The sequence below is a fragment of the Buteo buteo genome, chromosome 26 (genome assembly GCF_964188355.1).
Source record: "Buteo buteo chromosome 26, bButBut1.hap1.1, whole genome shotgun sequence".
In the NCBI taxonomy this organism is placed as follows: Eukaryota; Metazoa; Chordata; class Aves; order Accipitriformes; family Accipitridae; genus Buteo; species Buteo buteo.
The window spans coordinates 3,893,172-3,910,730 of NC_134196.1; the positions used below are offsets into that span (position 1 = coordinate 3,893,172).

The 17,559-nt window shown below is 50.2% G+C and overlaps 1 protein-coding gene and 1 long non-coding RNA gene across 4 annotated transcripts in view; one reads left to right on the forward strand and one right to left on the reverse strand.

Annotated features, from left to right (window-relative positions):
• Positions 1 to 7,353, forward strand: part of NTN4 (netrin 4) — a 47,888-nt gene extending 40,535 nt beyond the window's left edge. For 2 of the 3 annotated variants that reach the window (XM_075057807.1, XM_075057805.1), the window contains 3 exons: positions 485 to 553; positions 1,913 to 2,083; positions 5,658 to 7,353. In XM_075057807.1, the coding sequence (XP_074913908.1) occupies positions 485 to 553; positions 1,913 to 2,083; positions 5,658 to 5,794 (377 nt within the window). In that variant the 3' untranslated portion in view covers positions 5,795 to 7,353. The other variant, XM_075057806.1, reaches the window with a different exon arrangement.
• Positions 7,354 to 10,000: 2,647 nt separating this feature from the next.
• Positions 10,001 to 13,777, reverse strand: LOC142044868 (uncharacterized). The gene is made up of 3 exons (XR_012654446.1): positions 13,459 to 13,777; positions 11,420 to 11,576; positions 10,001 to 10,745 (listed from the first exon to the last, which is right to left on the reverse strand). It is a non-coding gene; the product is annotated as an uncharacterized LOC142044868 (long non-coding RNA).
• Between the last annotated feature and the right edge of the window lie 3,782 nt (positions 13,778 to 17,559).

Here is a 17,559-nt window from a genome sequence, read left to right on the forward strand (position 1 = left end):
TTTCCTCCATTTTTCAGAAAGCGGCATGATAAAAATCTGGAAGATACAATAATTGAGTTAATTGAGGGGAAAGCTCCATCATTTGTCTGGGCAACTTCATTTTAAACGTAAATAAGTATATCGTGTTATTCTTTGTTCTAAGATCACGGAAGTCATTAATCTGCCTTAACCTCGGCAACATTTCCTTTTAAAATTTTGTCTGGTACATTACGGTGTGGAAAATACCACGGGGAACGACATCAGTGTTATTTGCATCCCAAGGCAAAATAATACGGCCTTTGTTTCCCTTCTCTTCAAATTGTAAACAAGGAATAATTGCCCTTGGACTAAGATTGTATATTCAGCCTGGATCTGAAAATAGGACTTTTTTTGCACAGGGCTTGGTGCCCATGTGAAAACCTCTGGCAGGTCCCGGGCTCTGCCCGCGAAGGCTCCTGTCTTTTAAGTCCAATCCACAGCCGTTTGCGTCCTCCTCTTTCCCCAGGTAAATGCGAATGTAAAGAGCAAGTTTTAGGAAATCGCAAGGTCTTCTGCGGGATGAAGTACACCTACGGTGAGTTGTGGGTAAGATGTCGGGGTGTAAAGGGAGGTGCTGCGAGGCCGTGCAAGCGTGTAACCATGGGCTACATGGTCTAAGGGCAGATCTTTGACCTTTCCAAAATGTATAGATACCATGGTGCCAGGTCAAGGTGGGTGAAGCCTCTTGCTCTGTTACCCACCTCGCTTGCTACCAAAATACCCTTGTGCCAAAATCACGGGAGGACAAGAGCTGGAAGTGTCCCTGAGAGGTTATCCAGGTCCAAGACAGGCTGTAAAGCACTGTTACCAGACACTGAAACTCTGTCTGGAGACCAGGTGCCCCAAGCACGGTCTAGAAATCACTAAACCTGAATTACACTGAATTCCGCTGGGAACTTCCCCCTGTCAGCAAAGTTCAGCTGTTGCAATGGGGTGATGTATGTTGTCTACGTGTCTCCTGGATTTAAATGAACGAGAGGAGGCACTTTGTTTCCCAAGACCTCTCTGGTGTGTGCCAGTGAACCTCCTCCTTCATACCGCGGCAGAGTGAGGAATGCTCTGCGGAGCACTCCCTTCCTTCACGGTCTTCCAGGGGTTTCTTGCACCTGTTTCATCTCACACTGAAGTTGAAAACGCACAGGGAGATAACTCATACCTCTGCAGGCTGCGGAGCAGCCCACGAAGGGAAGTTCAAGTGGCCGCCAGCTGTTGAAGCACAGCCCCGGCTTAGCGATATTAGGAAAAAATCTGATTCTGCTTTGCTTTGCTCCCTGGCCGCAACAGTGACTGTGTTTAATGTTGCAAAAGATAAGAAATAAATTTTTTAAAAGTCACAAAAAAACCCAAGTTCATAAATTTTATCTAAAGTGCACTCAGGCTTCCCACCATTTCATCACTCAACATGCAAAGGTGTCAGCTAAGCTGGAGAGAGATGAATTATGGGGCTCATCACGAGCTTCAGGGGGCCGTGCTGTAGGAGGAGAGGTTTCCCTGAGCCTCCTGGCGTGCAGTGCTGAATAAAGCACCACGATCCGGTGATACCTACCAGTGGCACGGTCGTGGGGAGGCTCCCGCGTGGGACCCGAGCCCTGAGCCTCCACCATCCGTGGGCTCGGCAGGTGGGGTACCAGGCAGCGGCAGTGTGCCTGCGGGTATCTGTGAGCTCAAAATTCTCCGCGTTTTGCCTCAGTCCCCACCAACGTCTCGGCCTCCGCCGCTGCGTTTGGATTTGGCCGTTCTGCAAAGCGGGAATGCTCACCAGGGTGGGATGAGGGCTAACTCCACTGTAACGAAGTAATTGCCCTCGCTGCTTCACCCAGACGCCTGCACTAGACAAAAAAAGGGCACTGTAACTAGTTTATATATTACTGGTTTTGAATTTGTGTCTTCCCAGTGATCAAGGCGAAGATCTTGTCAGCTCATGACAAAGGCTCCCACGCAGAAGTCAATGTGAAGATCAAGAAAGTCTTGAAATCTACAAAGCTGAAGATCCTCCGGGGCAAGAGGACCCTCTACCCCGAATCCTGGACTAACAGAGGCTGCACTTGTCCCATCCTCAATCCCGGTAGGTTTGACTCCCTGAGCAGTACATCCCCACCACATTTACACAGGTTTCATTCCCACCCCTCTGTCCCCTCATGCCAAGGAGCTGAGATTGCAGCCCGGTGTTGATTAAAAATTACCGGCTGTTACATCATTTGGATTCCAACAGCAATCTCCATCAAATTTGAGTTTTGTAGAGAAAAACTTGGTTCATTCTACAGACTTTCAAACATCTGATTCTCTTTATGAAGCATAATAACATTCTTACAGCTTCCCCAGTCTCAGTGTGTTCCCAGAGGTAGGGAGGTGCACATCACGCCACGACCACATGACATATCTTTTCAAAACTAATGCTAATTTGAATCCATAAAAGCACATTTAGGTCTAATTTGAGTCATGATATTGTACTGAAGTTCTAATCTAAACTCAAGGGAAGATGTCCCTTTGAAAGTAACACTAATTTGCATCTACAAGATTTGGAAGAGTTTCTCTTATGCAGTGAGAGGAGAGCTTTGGCTTCACAGTTTTTTTCTCATCTTCTTGTACTGAAATGGAGTATAACCAGTGGTGGCTAAACAGTGCATGCAGTCTCCAGTACGATCGAGTTGATGCAGACACGAGGTTTTCTTCAATAGAGCAAAACTAAGCTCCAGCTGACACACCTTTCTTTACAACTCCAAGATAAACCAACAGTTACCAACCAATTCAGATAAAGGAGGTTTTTTTTCCATAAGGCGCTTGGAAATCACCGATCGAAACATCAACTGCAGTGCTGAAAAGTCCCTTACGTGTGCAGCGCTGCCAACTTCTTTTGGGGGGAAAGGGCTGTCTGCGAGGCTGGATCACACAGACAGGTTATTCATTGATGAGGCGTTTGCAGTCGTCTCTCACCTCCACCGGAGTGACCGGCTTTGGCTTTGAAGGCACGCTGCCGAAATTGCGCAGCCGTGGTCAGGAAGACTCGTCAGGTGCAAGGGTCGGATGAATCAGCAGCGTTAGGCAGGACTTTACTGTTTAAGTGCAGTAAGACTTTGCATGTTGGTAAAACACCATAAATCTGTAATTAAACAGACACAGCTGTTTTCTTTTTCTGCGGAAAAACAATGCAAACGCAAGCAACAAAAGCCCAGGTGCCGCTGCCTTAATAGGAACCTGGAGGAATGCCGTGGAAGCTGTCGGACACCCGCCCTTGACACCCAGCTTTGTGAGCCCACTGACTTCAGAAGAGCTTCACTGCTTTTCCCCAGCGGAGGAAAAGGCAGCCGGAATCACCGAATCAATGAACACCAGCGGAAGGGTGGAGGTGCAACTGTCTTTAGGGACAATCCAGGCGTCTGACACATCAGGTGTTACTCCCTTGCCGGCTCTCATGATTTACGCTGCAAAGCTTGGTGTTGTCTTGAAATGCAGCTGCTGGAGTCCAAGGCGTATAAATTAATCTCAGCTTTCAAGTTGGAAAGAAAATGTGAAGTTTGGTCCTAATGGGGAACTTGAAAACATCGAGTGCATCTTTAAGATCTAATCATTTCACAGGGGAAGAAAAAGGATCCCAGGTATTTTTTGAAATCTCATTATTTTCTTCAGCTACCACATTCATTTCTGAACGGTTGGCAATACTATTTTAGCAGATTTAACCCTCTCTCAGAGTAAGAGCTTCTGACCTCCAGATGAATAAACTGACAACAGCCAGATAAAAAGTCAAGCTGACAGAAAACAATTTCCTGACATATAGCTATGATGGAAATCACATCCCCCCAAAACATAGAGGAGATCAAAGATAAAAATAAAAGAAAAAAAGACATGTTTTTATTCTGTTTCACAGTGCTAAAGGGATACCAAAAGGAGGGTAGGCTTTTAAAGGCTCTGGCAAGAAATAAAAGCTCCAAGCATTTATCAAATCTCTACGGGCTGTTTTCGGATGATAAATGTGCTTCAGTTCCTATGAGGGGATATTCGCTACCCCTGAACACCTTCCCCTCCACACACACCCACAGGGGCAGGTTGGGCTTCTGGGGGGGAACACTGAGCTGCAAGATTTAAAAGTTTCTGCTATTTGCAAGGGAGCAGGAGCCCCTTCTCCTCCTCGGCTCTGCCCAGCCCAGACACAAAGAAGCAGAGAGCTGCCTGCCGGCAACGCAGGGCAAAACGCACGGCCTGAAGTCCTGGCTTGTGTCATCTCAATCGTCTGAGTCATTTTAATTTTACGATTCTTTACCATCAGGTTGAAAATCTAGAATATCTAGAAAGCCCTACGGAATCAGCAACCGCAGCAATATTTGCTTGCTCTCTGAGGGTGCACGCCACATTTCTCTCTCAAGGGGGATAGATTTAGGAGCCCTTGAAAAGTCGCGCTTGTAGCAGCAGGATTGACGCGGCCAAAATGAATGTCTTGCAAAGGGCGATACTGCCGCGCACACATCCTGCGTGTACTTGGCAGCAGAGAGGATGCGTGTGCCCAAAAACTCAGATGAAGTAGATAACAAATTGTACTGAATTAAAGAAAAACATGCTTGACCTTTAACTAGGGGACACTCTCCCTTTATTCTGAACTACAACATGAAAACGCCAGCAGATTCCCCGCTGCAGCCAGGATGGAGTGGGACGACCGAGAGTGCTGGAGAAGACCCATCTCCCCCAGGCTAGTTCGTTCCACCACGTGGTGCTCCCCAGACCCGTGCAAGGAGAAGGGGGTACGGGGGGGGGGCTCGTGCTTGCTGTATCCCAAACATGCTCCAGTGGGATGCTGGCCCCGGTAGGGAGCTCCTCCTGCCGTGGGAGGGCTTATCCTCCTTGTTATCCCCATTTCTGTCACATTTGTGGCCCGTTTTGGGATCTGTGGCAGTGTTTCTTTAGCTAATTCAAGCCAAAGGCTTCCCTCCGTGCCCCCAATTAGCAGTTATCGCCTGCCTCCAAGCGCAGACCTGGATGCCCGGGGCGAGCCCTGCGGCAGGGGACGGTGCTCCAGCCCTTTCTGGCAGCTCCTGGACACCAGGCGAGGCTTTGCCAGATGTTGCTGTCGTGTCCCTAAAACATCTGGCGGAGGCAGAATTTAATGCAGCTCTTCTCAGTGTGACTGCCACCCCCTTGGGTTCTTCTGGCGCTGGCAAATCTAGTATTGCCTCTTGTCAGGGTCCCGTGTGCTTTTGCCTGCAAGGGGGCACTGGATATTTTGAGCAAGACACCGGCACTAGGTCATCCTGCACTGTCATTACGGGAATGTGTTGAACTGACCGATTTCCAGGCCATATTCAGGGAGGGCTGAGGCAGGTGCCTGCCAAATGAAGGTAATAGCAGTTTCCAAACGAGGTGTAAAAACTTGTAGTGCAGCCCCCCGGAGTTCAGCTTCCATTTATATTTATATATATAGAAGCTAATAAAATCAAAGTTTATATACTGCATCTCACTGACAGATGCGCCACGGGTCATTTTTCCAGAGATATAGATATACAGATATATGAGAGAGTTAATATGTCTCAATATTTTTTTTGTATAAGTGCTTTTTGACATGGGGCTAGATATCCAGGCTGACCTTGCAGTGTCAGTAGGCTTCTTAAGCATGGTGCTGTGCAGTCCCTGACCGCTTTGCTGGTTTGCAGGCTTGGAGTACCTCGTGGCAGGACATGAGGACATCCGAACGGGCAGACTCATCGTCAACATGAAAAGTTTTGTCCATCAGTGGAAGTCGGCTCTTGGAAGAAAGGTCCTGGAGATTTTGAAAAGAGACTGCAACTAGAGGCGCGCGACTGCCTAGGGCACTTCTTTATGCACAAAATGCAACCGCCTTCACAGAGAGAAAGACCTCTAGGATGAAAACTGGAATGTAAGAAAATAGTGCCAAAACGTGTAGCGAGGCATTCAGAGTTGTAGGCGCTGTCTAATTTAACCCTTCCTGGCCAACGTTCATTCACTCGCCTGTAGCTTCCTCGCCGGGGGCTCGCCTGAGCCCACCTCATCGTTGCGTTGAGGGAAACAAGAGGAAGGGCCATGTTGGAGCAACTCCTATGAAGCCACCGATCGCCCCAGACTAAATTGCCACTCTCGAGAAGGAAAGAATGCCCATGAGCTACAGCTGAGAAGCAAACCAGTGCCACCAGCGCAGATCCTGGGTGACTACCGGAGGCTCCCAGTGGATACTGTGGGGAAGGCGGCGGGAAGATGCTGGCAGCAGCGTGGCTAGAACTTTAGAAACACGCCGTCGGGTTAGGACATGGCACCCAAGAGAACCTGACGCCACTCGCTTTTAACCTGGTCACCCCGCTGAGGGTTTCAGGGGCTAAATTCTCTGCTGGCGCTGGCAAGGACGGAGCTGCTGGAGCGAATGGAATCCCTCTGCCTTGGCACAAGCGCGACGCAGGGCAGAGGCCGGCTGTCCACCCGCTTCATGCCGCGGAGAAGAGCCGGGTCCGGAGGGTGCAGCGTCTCTGAGCTTTTGTCCTTGAAGTGTTAAAAAAATGAACCTAGCCCTAGTGTAAATATTTCAATGTATAAAGCACTTTACTGCCTGCCACTTCACGGTGCGGGAAGTCTAATTGTGTTGGGGAAAGAAGAGGTTGAAGGTGGCACAGGAAAAAACTCCCTGAAACAGAAGCACTCCTGAAGACCCCCCCAGTTGGACGGCGTTAATGGTATAAAGGGAACGGCCAGCCTGGCACTGGCCACTCAGAGTATCTGAGGATGCAATCTGAAAGATAAAAGTATTTTGCACTGAAGTCCCAGCTTCAGACCAGCACTTGGACCCCGTGGGCAGGACTCCAGCGAGACTTCGCAAGCAGTGTGAGAAGAAGAAGAGACTTTGAGGTAAAAAATGCAACTGCCAGAGGAGAAAAACTCTGCCTGCAGGAAAAGGAGTGGGTGCGGAGAATGGAAAGGACTCGCGTTCGCATATCACAACCCAGCGATTCATGGTGGGCCTGGAGTTTATTTTATTTTTGTGTTAGTATTTAAAACTGAACATTTTATTTGTTTTCCTCTGTGTTATTGTTTGCAGTATATACACATTATACTTCCTCATTAACACCAGTATGGAATATAGCAGTTTACTGCAGTTTTCAGCACTAAAATATATCTTTTCTGTAAAGCATCTTTAAACCACATTGCAAAGAGTATATTCTGTTCATGAGTGTGAGGGGAAAGAAAAGGAAGACATGCAACACCAGAAAAGTCATGAGTCTACCAATCCACATTACTTATGTGTTTTTCTTGCAAGGTCCTGTGGACTCACAAAAAAAATGTTACTATTTTGGTAATTTGTTTTTATATCTCATGTATGTAATAAATATAATATGATTCCAACATCTTCATCTCCTGTTACTGCTTACGCCACTGGCAATGCAGACTTCATGCCTGCGCTAAAGAGCGCAGCGAAGATGGTGCTGGGTGAGGAGAAGCTGCCGTGGGAGATATTTTCCTCTCTGGGAGGGTAACATTCACCATGTGGTAAAAAAGCCAAGTAGCATGGACGGCTCACAGAAATCCCATTTCACCTCTGTTTTGGGAGGCTTCTAAGCTCTTCTTATAAAAAGGGGAATTGTACCTAAATATTTTCAAGGCTGGCCAGACCCTTGTAGCCACACAGGCCTGATGGCTGAGCTGCTGAGCAGTTACCCATAAGAGCAAGCTGGGGACGGTGGAAATCAGGCTCACTCCTTACATTTGAAACTGTAAAGGCAAAGCGGTTAATTAGTGATTGCCGGGGCACCGCGCTGCAGAGGAGAGGGCAGGGAAAGGCTCCTGGTGTGGAGGCACTTGGAGACTAAAAGCCTCCAATATCTCCGTTTTGATTTAAAACTGGAGAGTTTTACCTGCTGGAGGTATTTTTAGCTTCATCTTATTTTAATGCCATTAAAACAACATTTGCAATGGCTGGTGGATTAACGTGGCATCGTGAAAGCTGGAGGGTCCGCAGTCCCGGCTGGCTGGAGCATCACAGGGAACCGGGATGGCTCCAGCGGCAGACGCTGCTTATGGCACCTTGTCTGAGCCCTCTCGTAGCCTTGGGTCTGGGCACTGATGGTTTTACAAAGGAAAGGGTTTAACTTCCCTAGGGCAAATCTGCCCATGAGAGATTTCTGTGAGGGGATTTTGGCTGGAAGGAGAAATGTCCCTCTACAGAGAGGGCGAGCTGGGTATCCCTCCATCCATATGAGATCACCTCACAGTGACGAGATGGCCAGCCAAGCCCTTCTCCGTGAGAAAAGCTTGTTTGGACAGTAAATCTTTGCAACTGAGCGAGTTTATGGAAGCAACTTGCTTGGTTTATCTGTTTAATCCCATCTGTTACGTGTATGAGAATAGGTTGTCTGTCCCTGCCCACCCGAGGAGGAGATTTATGGCTTGACAACTCCAGGATTACCAACGCCTTGACCAGTCCAGCTGCGTGACAAAAATCGGTGGCAGGAAAACCAACCTGGTCATCATCAGAGTTGGCAGCAGCATCCACAAAAGGGTCTTTTCTTCCAGACGTACCCCTCCAGCCTTACAAACCAGAGTCGCTGATGCTGGCAGCTCCCCAGAGACCCAGCAGCCCCTTTCTGGACTGTGCTGGTCCTGGCAAGAGGAGAGTGGAGGTGAGTGCCGCCGGGGTTTCAGGGACCAAATCGGTGACGGTGGCACCGGGAGCTGCAGCAGCTCTCCCCAGAGCATCCCTCATGCCTCACCTGCACATAAAGACCTGAAGAAAGCACGGTAGGTAGAGTCTTGAGCATCCCTCATGCCTCACCTGCACATAAAGACCTGTAGAAAGCACGGTAGGTAGAGTCTTCAACCATCCCGGCTTCCAATGCAGGAGGCTAGATGTGAGCAGTGGCCGGGGGTCAGTGGTAGGGGCTGGGGTTGGCTGGCAGAGCCCCCACGCTCCTGGTTGTGGGTCAGCATTGCAGGAGTGACTCTCAGTTGGTGACGTGCTCTTGGTTTGGGGGAATTAAAGCCGGTGTTTTGGAGCCAGCTACCGCCACAACACAGACCCTAAGTATACGTGGCAATAGAGTCCTTCCAGGGCACCGACATAGGATCCAAACCTCTATTCCCCCGAGGCACTCGCAGAAGTACTTTTTCGCTCTTTCTGGTGGGTTCGCACGTGAGGTCTCAGCAGATGCTTTGGCGCAGAGCGGGGAACACCCAGCCCCAACAACAAGTTTGCAGTCCCTCCTTGCACCCTCCGAGCCCAAATCCTGTGCCGTGAGGGTGGCCAGGACCAGGCGCTGAGCCAAATACAGAACACCGCTGCGCCAGCGAAGGCTTCTCCACCGTCCTCTGCCACCACTGCTGCTTGCGGAAGAAAGCAGGATGAGCCACCCAGATCTGCCCCTTAGTTTTCGCTAACCTGAAGCGGGGTGCTTGGAGGAGGCTGTACTCAGAGATGTCCCACATCGTCCCTCAGAGAGGTCACCTTACGCACCCGACTGCTCGCTAGTAAACATCTCCAAAGGGGGTGAGTGCCAGCTGTGGGGTGGGTACCGTTGCCCAGCCTGTGGAATGGGTACCATTGCCCAGCCCATTCATCGGGAAGCAGGAGGTGACCGGACAGAGGCGTTTTGGTGAAACATCTGGTTTTATTCTGCTAAAGAGCATTTTTTCTCTCTTCGGACCACCTCAACAGACCCCAGCCGTGCCTACAGGCTGCCGGGAGGGATGAGGGAGAAGTCGCCTGCAGCGCCGGCCGCATCCTTCCCACGACTGGGCAGCACGTGGAACCCAGCAGCGTGTCCCCCACCTCCCAGGAGCTGCTACTGGTGGAGACCTCCTCCGTCCTCGACACCTCCCAGACCAGAAACCATGGTGAAAGCCGGGAGAGGGCTCGGGACTGCACCGGTTGCTCGCGCGTGGGGCCCATTCGTCCAGCCGTTGCTCGCCCCAGAGGAATGTGATCTTGCAGCCGCAGTGGAAAATTACAGGCGTGTTTAATATAGTTGCTCCGGCAGGCTAAATCTTCTGGGATATGACCATGTTGCTGAGAATGACCGAACATCTGGTACTACCGGCCTGCCTAAATGGAAAGCCGGGCTGGTATGGGTAAACATAACAACTCGGGAACAAATAGCTGCAGTGTTTTGGGGTTTTTTTTAATCTTTATTTTTAGTTATCGTATTGACTTCAGTATCAAGACAGGATAGAATAAACATCTCAAAAATGTCTGGTGGTTGCTGCCCCAGCATCCAAAGGACCCCTCTCTCCAATAAGGCAGGAGGAGATCAGCTGTCTGTGGGTCTTCTGGGCTGATGTGTTGATTTTTCGATGACGGTGTTTTCAAAGCATGCCCTTGCCCAGAGGTCACAGCTTCTTGCCGCTCTTTTCCCACAGTTCAGCACAGAAACATCACGAATGCCTTTTATTGCTTCAAGGGAAGGCAGTGAGGCCTCGGCAAGCCTCACAGGCTGGGAAATACGCTATATATGGGAAACTTGTTGGCATATCGAAAATGTTAGCGTGGCCGAGAGGCCAACGTGCCACGGCAGGCATCGGGAGAGCCGCTCTCTGTGGCCAGCCCAGCTCCAGGTTGTGCTTTTCTCCTCACTTCTCCATCACTCTGGTGGGTCCTTTGGAGCAAAAATAATGCCAGGCTGCTTGCAGAAGTGATGTGCTCATGGGTGTGATGTGCTCACAGATGTGATGCGCTCACGGGTATGCTTAAGCCCAACTGATGCACGTAGCCCAGGGAAAATTTTGTCATGCCCAAGCCTCGTTCCCTGCAATGCAATCTGCAGTTCAAGGCATCTCCAAGCTCTACCTGGACGCTTTCTTAGTGGTAGAAGATGCACAAAAGAAGTTTATCGGGGTGCTGAGAGGTCTAAGGAGGTTATAGTTGTGGGTGCAGGTATGTGTAAGTGCGTTCCCATGGGACTGCTCACTGCTTTGTTTCCCAGATTGCGTTTTCTCTGCTTACATCTCTGAGCTCCCCCTGACCAGGCAGGTTGCCCACACTGCCCGCATTTCTTTCTTTGGCCTCTTCTCTCAGTCTTAGACATAGAAGTCATATACACTTACTGAGCAGAGGACATGGATTTTAAGTCACCTGGAAATCAGGGCTGGCAAAAGGCCTCAGATCTGTGTGAAAATTGCTGAGAAGAATAAAACTGCTTCCTAAAATCAACATTAGCGAAGTTTCCCTGAGCTGACTTGCTGTGGACGTGGACATGCACCCTTTTAGCAGGTGCAAAATGCGGTCCAGCCCCAGGTGCAGGACACACGCTGAGGTACTGAAACACAGGAAAACCAGTTCAAAACCAAGCAACCGTCATTAGGCTGACGTTTACCTGGAGTAAAGAACATTCCTCACTGTATTTCCCATGCCTGATTCTCACGTCATCCCTATCTGGTTCAGTAGGTGATATTTCTAACATTATAACCTTAAAATATATACCTGTAAAAACCGTGGGCGCTCTCTGTGCCTGCTCTTCATTGGAACTCTCTTTTGTTTGCATCAGGTGCAACTCGCGTCTGGACCTTGAGCATTTGTGCAACCTCCATGTGCTCAAACCTGCTGCATAATCTCTCCTTGGGCTTTATCTGAGTAACACCTGTAGGAGAGAAGGAAACGTTATTTCAGGTACACAAACAAGGACTTGAGATTCGCCCCACCTAACGCGAGGTGTCGGTGGTCCTGCAAGGATCCCCTGATGCCCTCAGGGTTGCAGAAGAGACCCAGGAGCACCCCGAGGGGTGGTTACAACGGCCCAACTGCCCCACAGGGGCAGGTCCGGGGGCAAGAAGATGCACAGGTCCTTTTGTAGCTCTGAGAGCATCACCGAGATGTGGACAAATGCAGGGACAAGGGACCCCGGCGGTGGGAGACGAGGAAGGCTCAGCCACGGCTGCCATCGCCCCTTGCTCGGCATGGCCACCCAGACCCGATCAGCCCCTTCGCCCAGAGAGCTGCAATGAGGGGGGGTCATTTCTTGATCTGTCCTCAAAAAGGCTCCCAGAGCCGCTGGGGTGACTGGAAGAGGGAGGTTGATTCGAGGGAGCCCGAGCCTGGTGACTGCAACGCGTGGAGATAGCAGCCACCCGAGGAGTTTGAAAACGCTCACGCGGAGCTGTGTGTGCAAACTAGAGGTGCCCAGAGCCGCTCTGCAGTGCGAACTACCCCCGTCTGTGCCGTCAAACGCCTCCGAAACAGACGTTTCGGTAGGGACGCCGGCCCTCGGCAGCGCCAGAGCTGGGGGGTCAGGAGGGGACGAAGTGGCACGGGCCAGAGCTGTGTCAGGAGCCGTGCTAACAACTTGGCGGTACAGATGATCACCTTCCAGTGCCTGGAAAAGTTCTTGAAAACTATGTAATTTATTCGCATGTCCGTACCTCCGGAGAAGCAGCACATCCTGCCCCGTGACTTGGCCCCGGCCGCAGCCAACAGCTACAAAGGCAGGAGGAAAAAAACAACAACAAGAAAACAGAAGCCAAGTTATGCAGCAGAGGAGGCGGGGGGGTGGAAAATATTTCCCTGGTCGCGGCGGGTGACTGGCAGAAACCCCGAAATGCACTGTAAATACAATGCGACGCAGCAGGGACAAACAGCCGGTCCCGGGCGCGACGCCCCGCGGCGGCACGCCGGGAACCGGGGACGACGGTGGTGCCGGTGGGACGGACCAGCACTCCCAGTCCTGCTCTGGGACGTAAACAGGACACCCCACCCCAGGGCTGATGATAGCCATCAGCTGGACGGGGCAGAAGAGGAAAGAGGCCGGGTCCCCGCTGCGTCCCGCTCACCTCTGAAATGACAGAGCAATATTCCAAATGACAAAAATACAAGCAATATTGCAAAGAGCTTGAAGACCGAAGGCTGAGAGGAGGAGAAAACCCCGGGGGACTTCTGCCGCAGACTGCAGTGGGGTCTGCTCCCTCGCCCGTGCTTCGTGCTGGTGACTATTTAACTTAGACACATTAAAAGCAGTAACGACCGAATTCTTCGGAGAAAAAAAAAGGACTTATAATTGGATAATGGCCACTGAGCATCAGTAGCTGGGTTGCCTAATGCCTGAAGGAAAGCATGAGAATTTTTCTTCCACCCACAGACCTATTTGAAGCTGACAAGGTCCTGCTCTCTGCAATTCCCATTAATTTTACTGCCAGGCTTCAAGATTTATGACAGCTTTGTCTGACATTCGTGTAGCAGACAGGTATTGTTACGTGCCGACATAACCCAGGTAGCAGCCACGGGTTGTTCTCTACAAATGACTGCACTCCAGTCAGCTTTGGAAAACTCCCAGCTTTTGTACAGGGAAATATTAAATAAATGAGAATCACTTTAAATTCCAGTCTGCCTTTCCACCCTCAGGGAAGCCCTACACATGCCAGACAACAGGGATTGCTGCTCATCCTGTATTCAAACAGCAGGCAAGCTTAAATCCTTAGAAATCCTTGAATACCCAGCAGATGATGACATAAACTGAGGACATACCATACCTGTCATTTAAACCCTCCATGATTTGGAAAAAATCAAACACGCAGCAGTTGTATTAGCCAGGAGCAAAGGAGTAACTGGCTGGCATCCTCTTTCTCCTTCCAGGACACCGTTTTCTCTAGCTGTGCAGAGTCTTTTTTTTTTTCTCTAGATAATGTCCAGAATAGAGAGAAAACAAATAGAACTAAAATAGCAACAGTACAAGAGAAAATACCATCAGGAGTTCCTGTTCACAAGGCTATCCTGGCATTTATCTGGGGCTGTTGACATTTTTAACAGCCATCCGGTCTCCGCCAGCTGGATGCCAGCTCCAAGCTCAAATCCACAACCGAGATAACTTCTTGCTTCATGCTACAATTTCTGCACTGTTCTTTTTCCTCTAGCTGAGTTAGCAGCGTAGCGTATCCTGGGGGACAGCTTATCCAAAGGCATCCTGAAAAATAAACCTATATGGCTAATCCCTGAGTTTCCCTCACCTGGGGAAGCAAGGATTTTGCTTCCATGTTATGTTAAGGATGGTTTTTTCCCAGTGAATTGAATGAAGAAAGCCTGTTGCTTTGCTGGTGAAGGACTATGAGCGTTACCATGATCTTAGTATAGTTTCTGAAATTGTCTGAATGTTTCTTCATTATACTGAGGAAATATTTTTATTTTAATTATCTCTAGTCCACGGAGATACATCCATGGAAAAAGGCTGGGGAGTAATAGGACCGTAGTCGTCCCAATTCCCCCTCCCCAGTGGGTGCAGCAATGGCACCCAGTTTGTTGGTGGAGGTTGGTACTGGGTTATACTAGGCGCTGCCCAAAGAGGTTTTCCCCCAAAGACTGCAGGGTCTGAGGGCTCCAGGGAGACCAGGGCTTGTGGGAGAAGCATTGTCCCCCTTGTCCTGCTTGGAGGATTTTATTTTCCTTCCCTGGCATTACTCAGGAGCAGAGCAGGGCTGGGCTTTCATGACCAGCAGCGCTCTCGTGGTGGGACCACCACAACTCTCACTTGTCGCGGTCCTGACGCAGATTTTGCGGAGGGTCGACAGCCCGTCCCCCCCACCAGCAGACCACCATCGAGCAGCAAACGCCCCGGGGCAGGGACAGAGCCCACCGGGTGGCTGCAGGAACCCGAGTCCCGGGGAGTGCGTGTGCTAGCACCCAGCCTGCTCTCCTTGCTGCTCCTTGAATAAATGCTCTTTTAATAATGAGCCAGAAAGGTTACCGACTCATCCTTTCTCTGCCAGTTAAGGAAATGAATTGGTCGATTATCTTAAGCATCACATAACTCAAAAAAACCCCAAAGATTCCTGTCAAGGGATCCACTGTGCTGCCCGTTATAAGCTGAGAAACAACCTTCAGGTATCAGTTCCCAGCCAACAAAGCATTTGTATGTGTTATAATTAGATACTAGTTTTGTTGCTGCACAGTCCTGCAGTTACGGTGCTTTCCACTGTAAACCCACTCAAACTGTATGACTTGGCCAATGACTCTGACCTTTTCTCATCAATGAAATACAATATAAGTTATTTTTGAGAGAGCTGGTGCCTCTGCGTGCTTTGTTTCCCTCGATGCTGTCATGCAACCATGATTACTTTATTAAGCAGAGGGGGAAATAACAACAGTGGCCTATTGTAGCATATACTGGGAAAGAATTTTTTTTTTTTTTAATGCACGTGGTACACAAAAAAATCCATTCTGACTCTGTATCATGTTATGTGACAACAAGAGAGGGAAGAACCAGAGATAGCTACCCTTCCCGTGCAAACAGACAAAAACATAACACAGTGAATAAAATTTCTCCTTGACCGTGCCTCCCTCACATCCACAGCCTTGGAGCCCTCCGGTAACTTTAGCTGCCGAGAACAACGACAGCTCTGCCCGGGATGATGGTGAATTCCAGGTCCCCGTGCCGTGCCCATCCCTTCAACGCTCGCTCCCTTGGGAAGGTCCCTCCTGGCACTGGCTGCCGTCACATCCATCGCGCAGGAACGCCGCGGCGGGTACTTAGAGCCGATCATCTGCCGCAGTCGCAGCGGCTCGACACACGTTTCAAGGCAGGCTCGCTCCTGCAGAATTCCTGCTGGGGGACACCCCTGCGGGCAGCACCCCCACCCATGGGTGCAAGGGCAGCGCTGGTGCTGAGGGTGAGCGCGGGATGCTCTGCTTTTGCTGGGTGGTGGGGTGCCGGGGCCCTTCTCCAAACCTGTGACTGCGAAAACACAGAGACAGAGAAGGAGATGAAGTGATAAGAATGTCCGAATGGGACAGAGCGGATCGCTGTAGGCAGAGATTCCCCCGCTATACGTGAGTAACATGCATGGGAATTGTGAGCTTCTCGGAAGAGAGCGTCTAAAAATATCCTTTTAAAAAGAGAAGAAAAATGGCAGGCATTGGTTGGTGGCAAGGAGAACCTATAGGAAGACATCAAGTACGGCAAAAAACCTGGAAGTGGGCAAAAAAGACAACTGCTCAAAAAACCACCTCTAATAGCCTAGCAGGAGCTGGTACCCAAGGGCTCGAACACTTCAAAGAGCTGAATATCCGTAAGTCTTGTTTTGCTTTCCATTACAAAACATTCGGTCACGTTACAAAACGCTGAAAGCTTGCAGTTCATGTTTAGTAAGCGCTTTCCCTGGCGGTTACGAAAGGTGAACGCGCACAGGGGAAACTGAGCAGCAGCCTCAGCACAGGCGCCCAAAGACTTGTCTCTTTTTTCAACTGTCCCTCTCGATTTAGTAAAAAGTGTCACTCCTCGACGCGTACCTTCTTTCACCTCTCCCCTTAGCCCATCACAGACACAAGGCTGATACGATAACCCTCCAAACCACAGCTCCCCAAAGGCAGAAACGGCTTCGCCCCCACCACGATCTGACCCCGCTTGGGTCGGGGGCCGGCTCCTGCCTGCAGCCAGCTGGGCGCCAGCTGGGAACGATGCCCACAGTGGGAACCCTGGGCTGACTGGCATCTCGCCGGCCTTCTTCCCGGGCAGCCGAGGGCAGAGCTCAGCTCCCGGGGTTGAGCGCCGTGCCGAAGGTCCGCGGGGCGAATTGCACCGCGCTACCTGGCGCTCCGCGGGAGGCACGGATGTGCGGCCGTGGGGCCACAATTTACATTGAAAGAATTAATAAAAATTCCAGGCCAGAGTGCTGCTGTGGGGTTTATAACCTTGACATTTTTTTATCACCCCCTGGCTTGTTTCTTTTTCCCTTTATAACCAAACAAACCCATACAAATTAGTATTTGAAAGTATGCAATTAGCAAGCTGCTCCTGCAGCTATGCAGTTCTCCTGCCACCCAGTTTCCCAATGGGAGGAAATCAACAAAAAGGAACAAAGAAAAGAATTTGCTGCCTCATATTAATGGCTGCTGTTTGAGGACAGCATTTGTATTTTAAATGAATAGCTTGCCGAGGACAAAAAGGTCAGAACTGCATTTTATGGTAGCAATAGAATAGCAGGAGGACAGAAGAAAGGCGAAAGCTGCGAGCAGACAGGCGGAACAACACGCTCTGCTTGCTCGAGAGGCTGGGACCAGCGCCCGGCCACGCTGAGGCCACGCGTTCAGGAGTCAAAATACGGGCACGGTCCTGCAAGGTGGTGAGGACGGCGCTGGGAGGGGAGAACGCTCACCTCCCAGCCAAGTCAGTGAGCTCTGCGGCCACAGCGTGGTTCCAGAACGATCGGCTCAGCCCCGTGATCCCCGCCAAAATCCTTCCGTTCTGCTAAGCCATATGGATCTATCTCCTTGCACATGGAATTTTTTTCATCAGCTCTGACACCCTGAACGCACTCTGTGCCCCAAGACGCTGCCTGTAAATACGCAATAAGACCCTGCCAACATCCAGCAAGAAAGCCGTGATGAGTGCAGCTACCTGGGAATGTGCCCTTTGCTACCCTAACGTCTTCAAATTGCTCAAAGTTAAATCCAAATTGAGAAACCCAAATGAAACCTGATGCTGGTTCAAGTTATACTGCGAAACTCCAGCCCTTATCCATGGGTATTGAGCAATACCTTCAGGAGAACTCAGCCTGCCAGCTCTCTGAGGCTTCAAGAGAAAGATGAGCCAGTATGGGACTATTTTATCCAATAATATGGAATTAGCGCGAAAGAGCCGC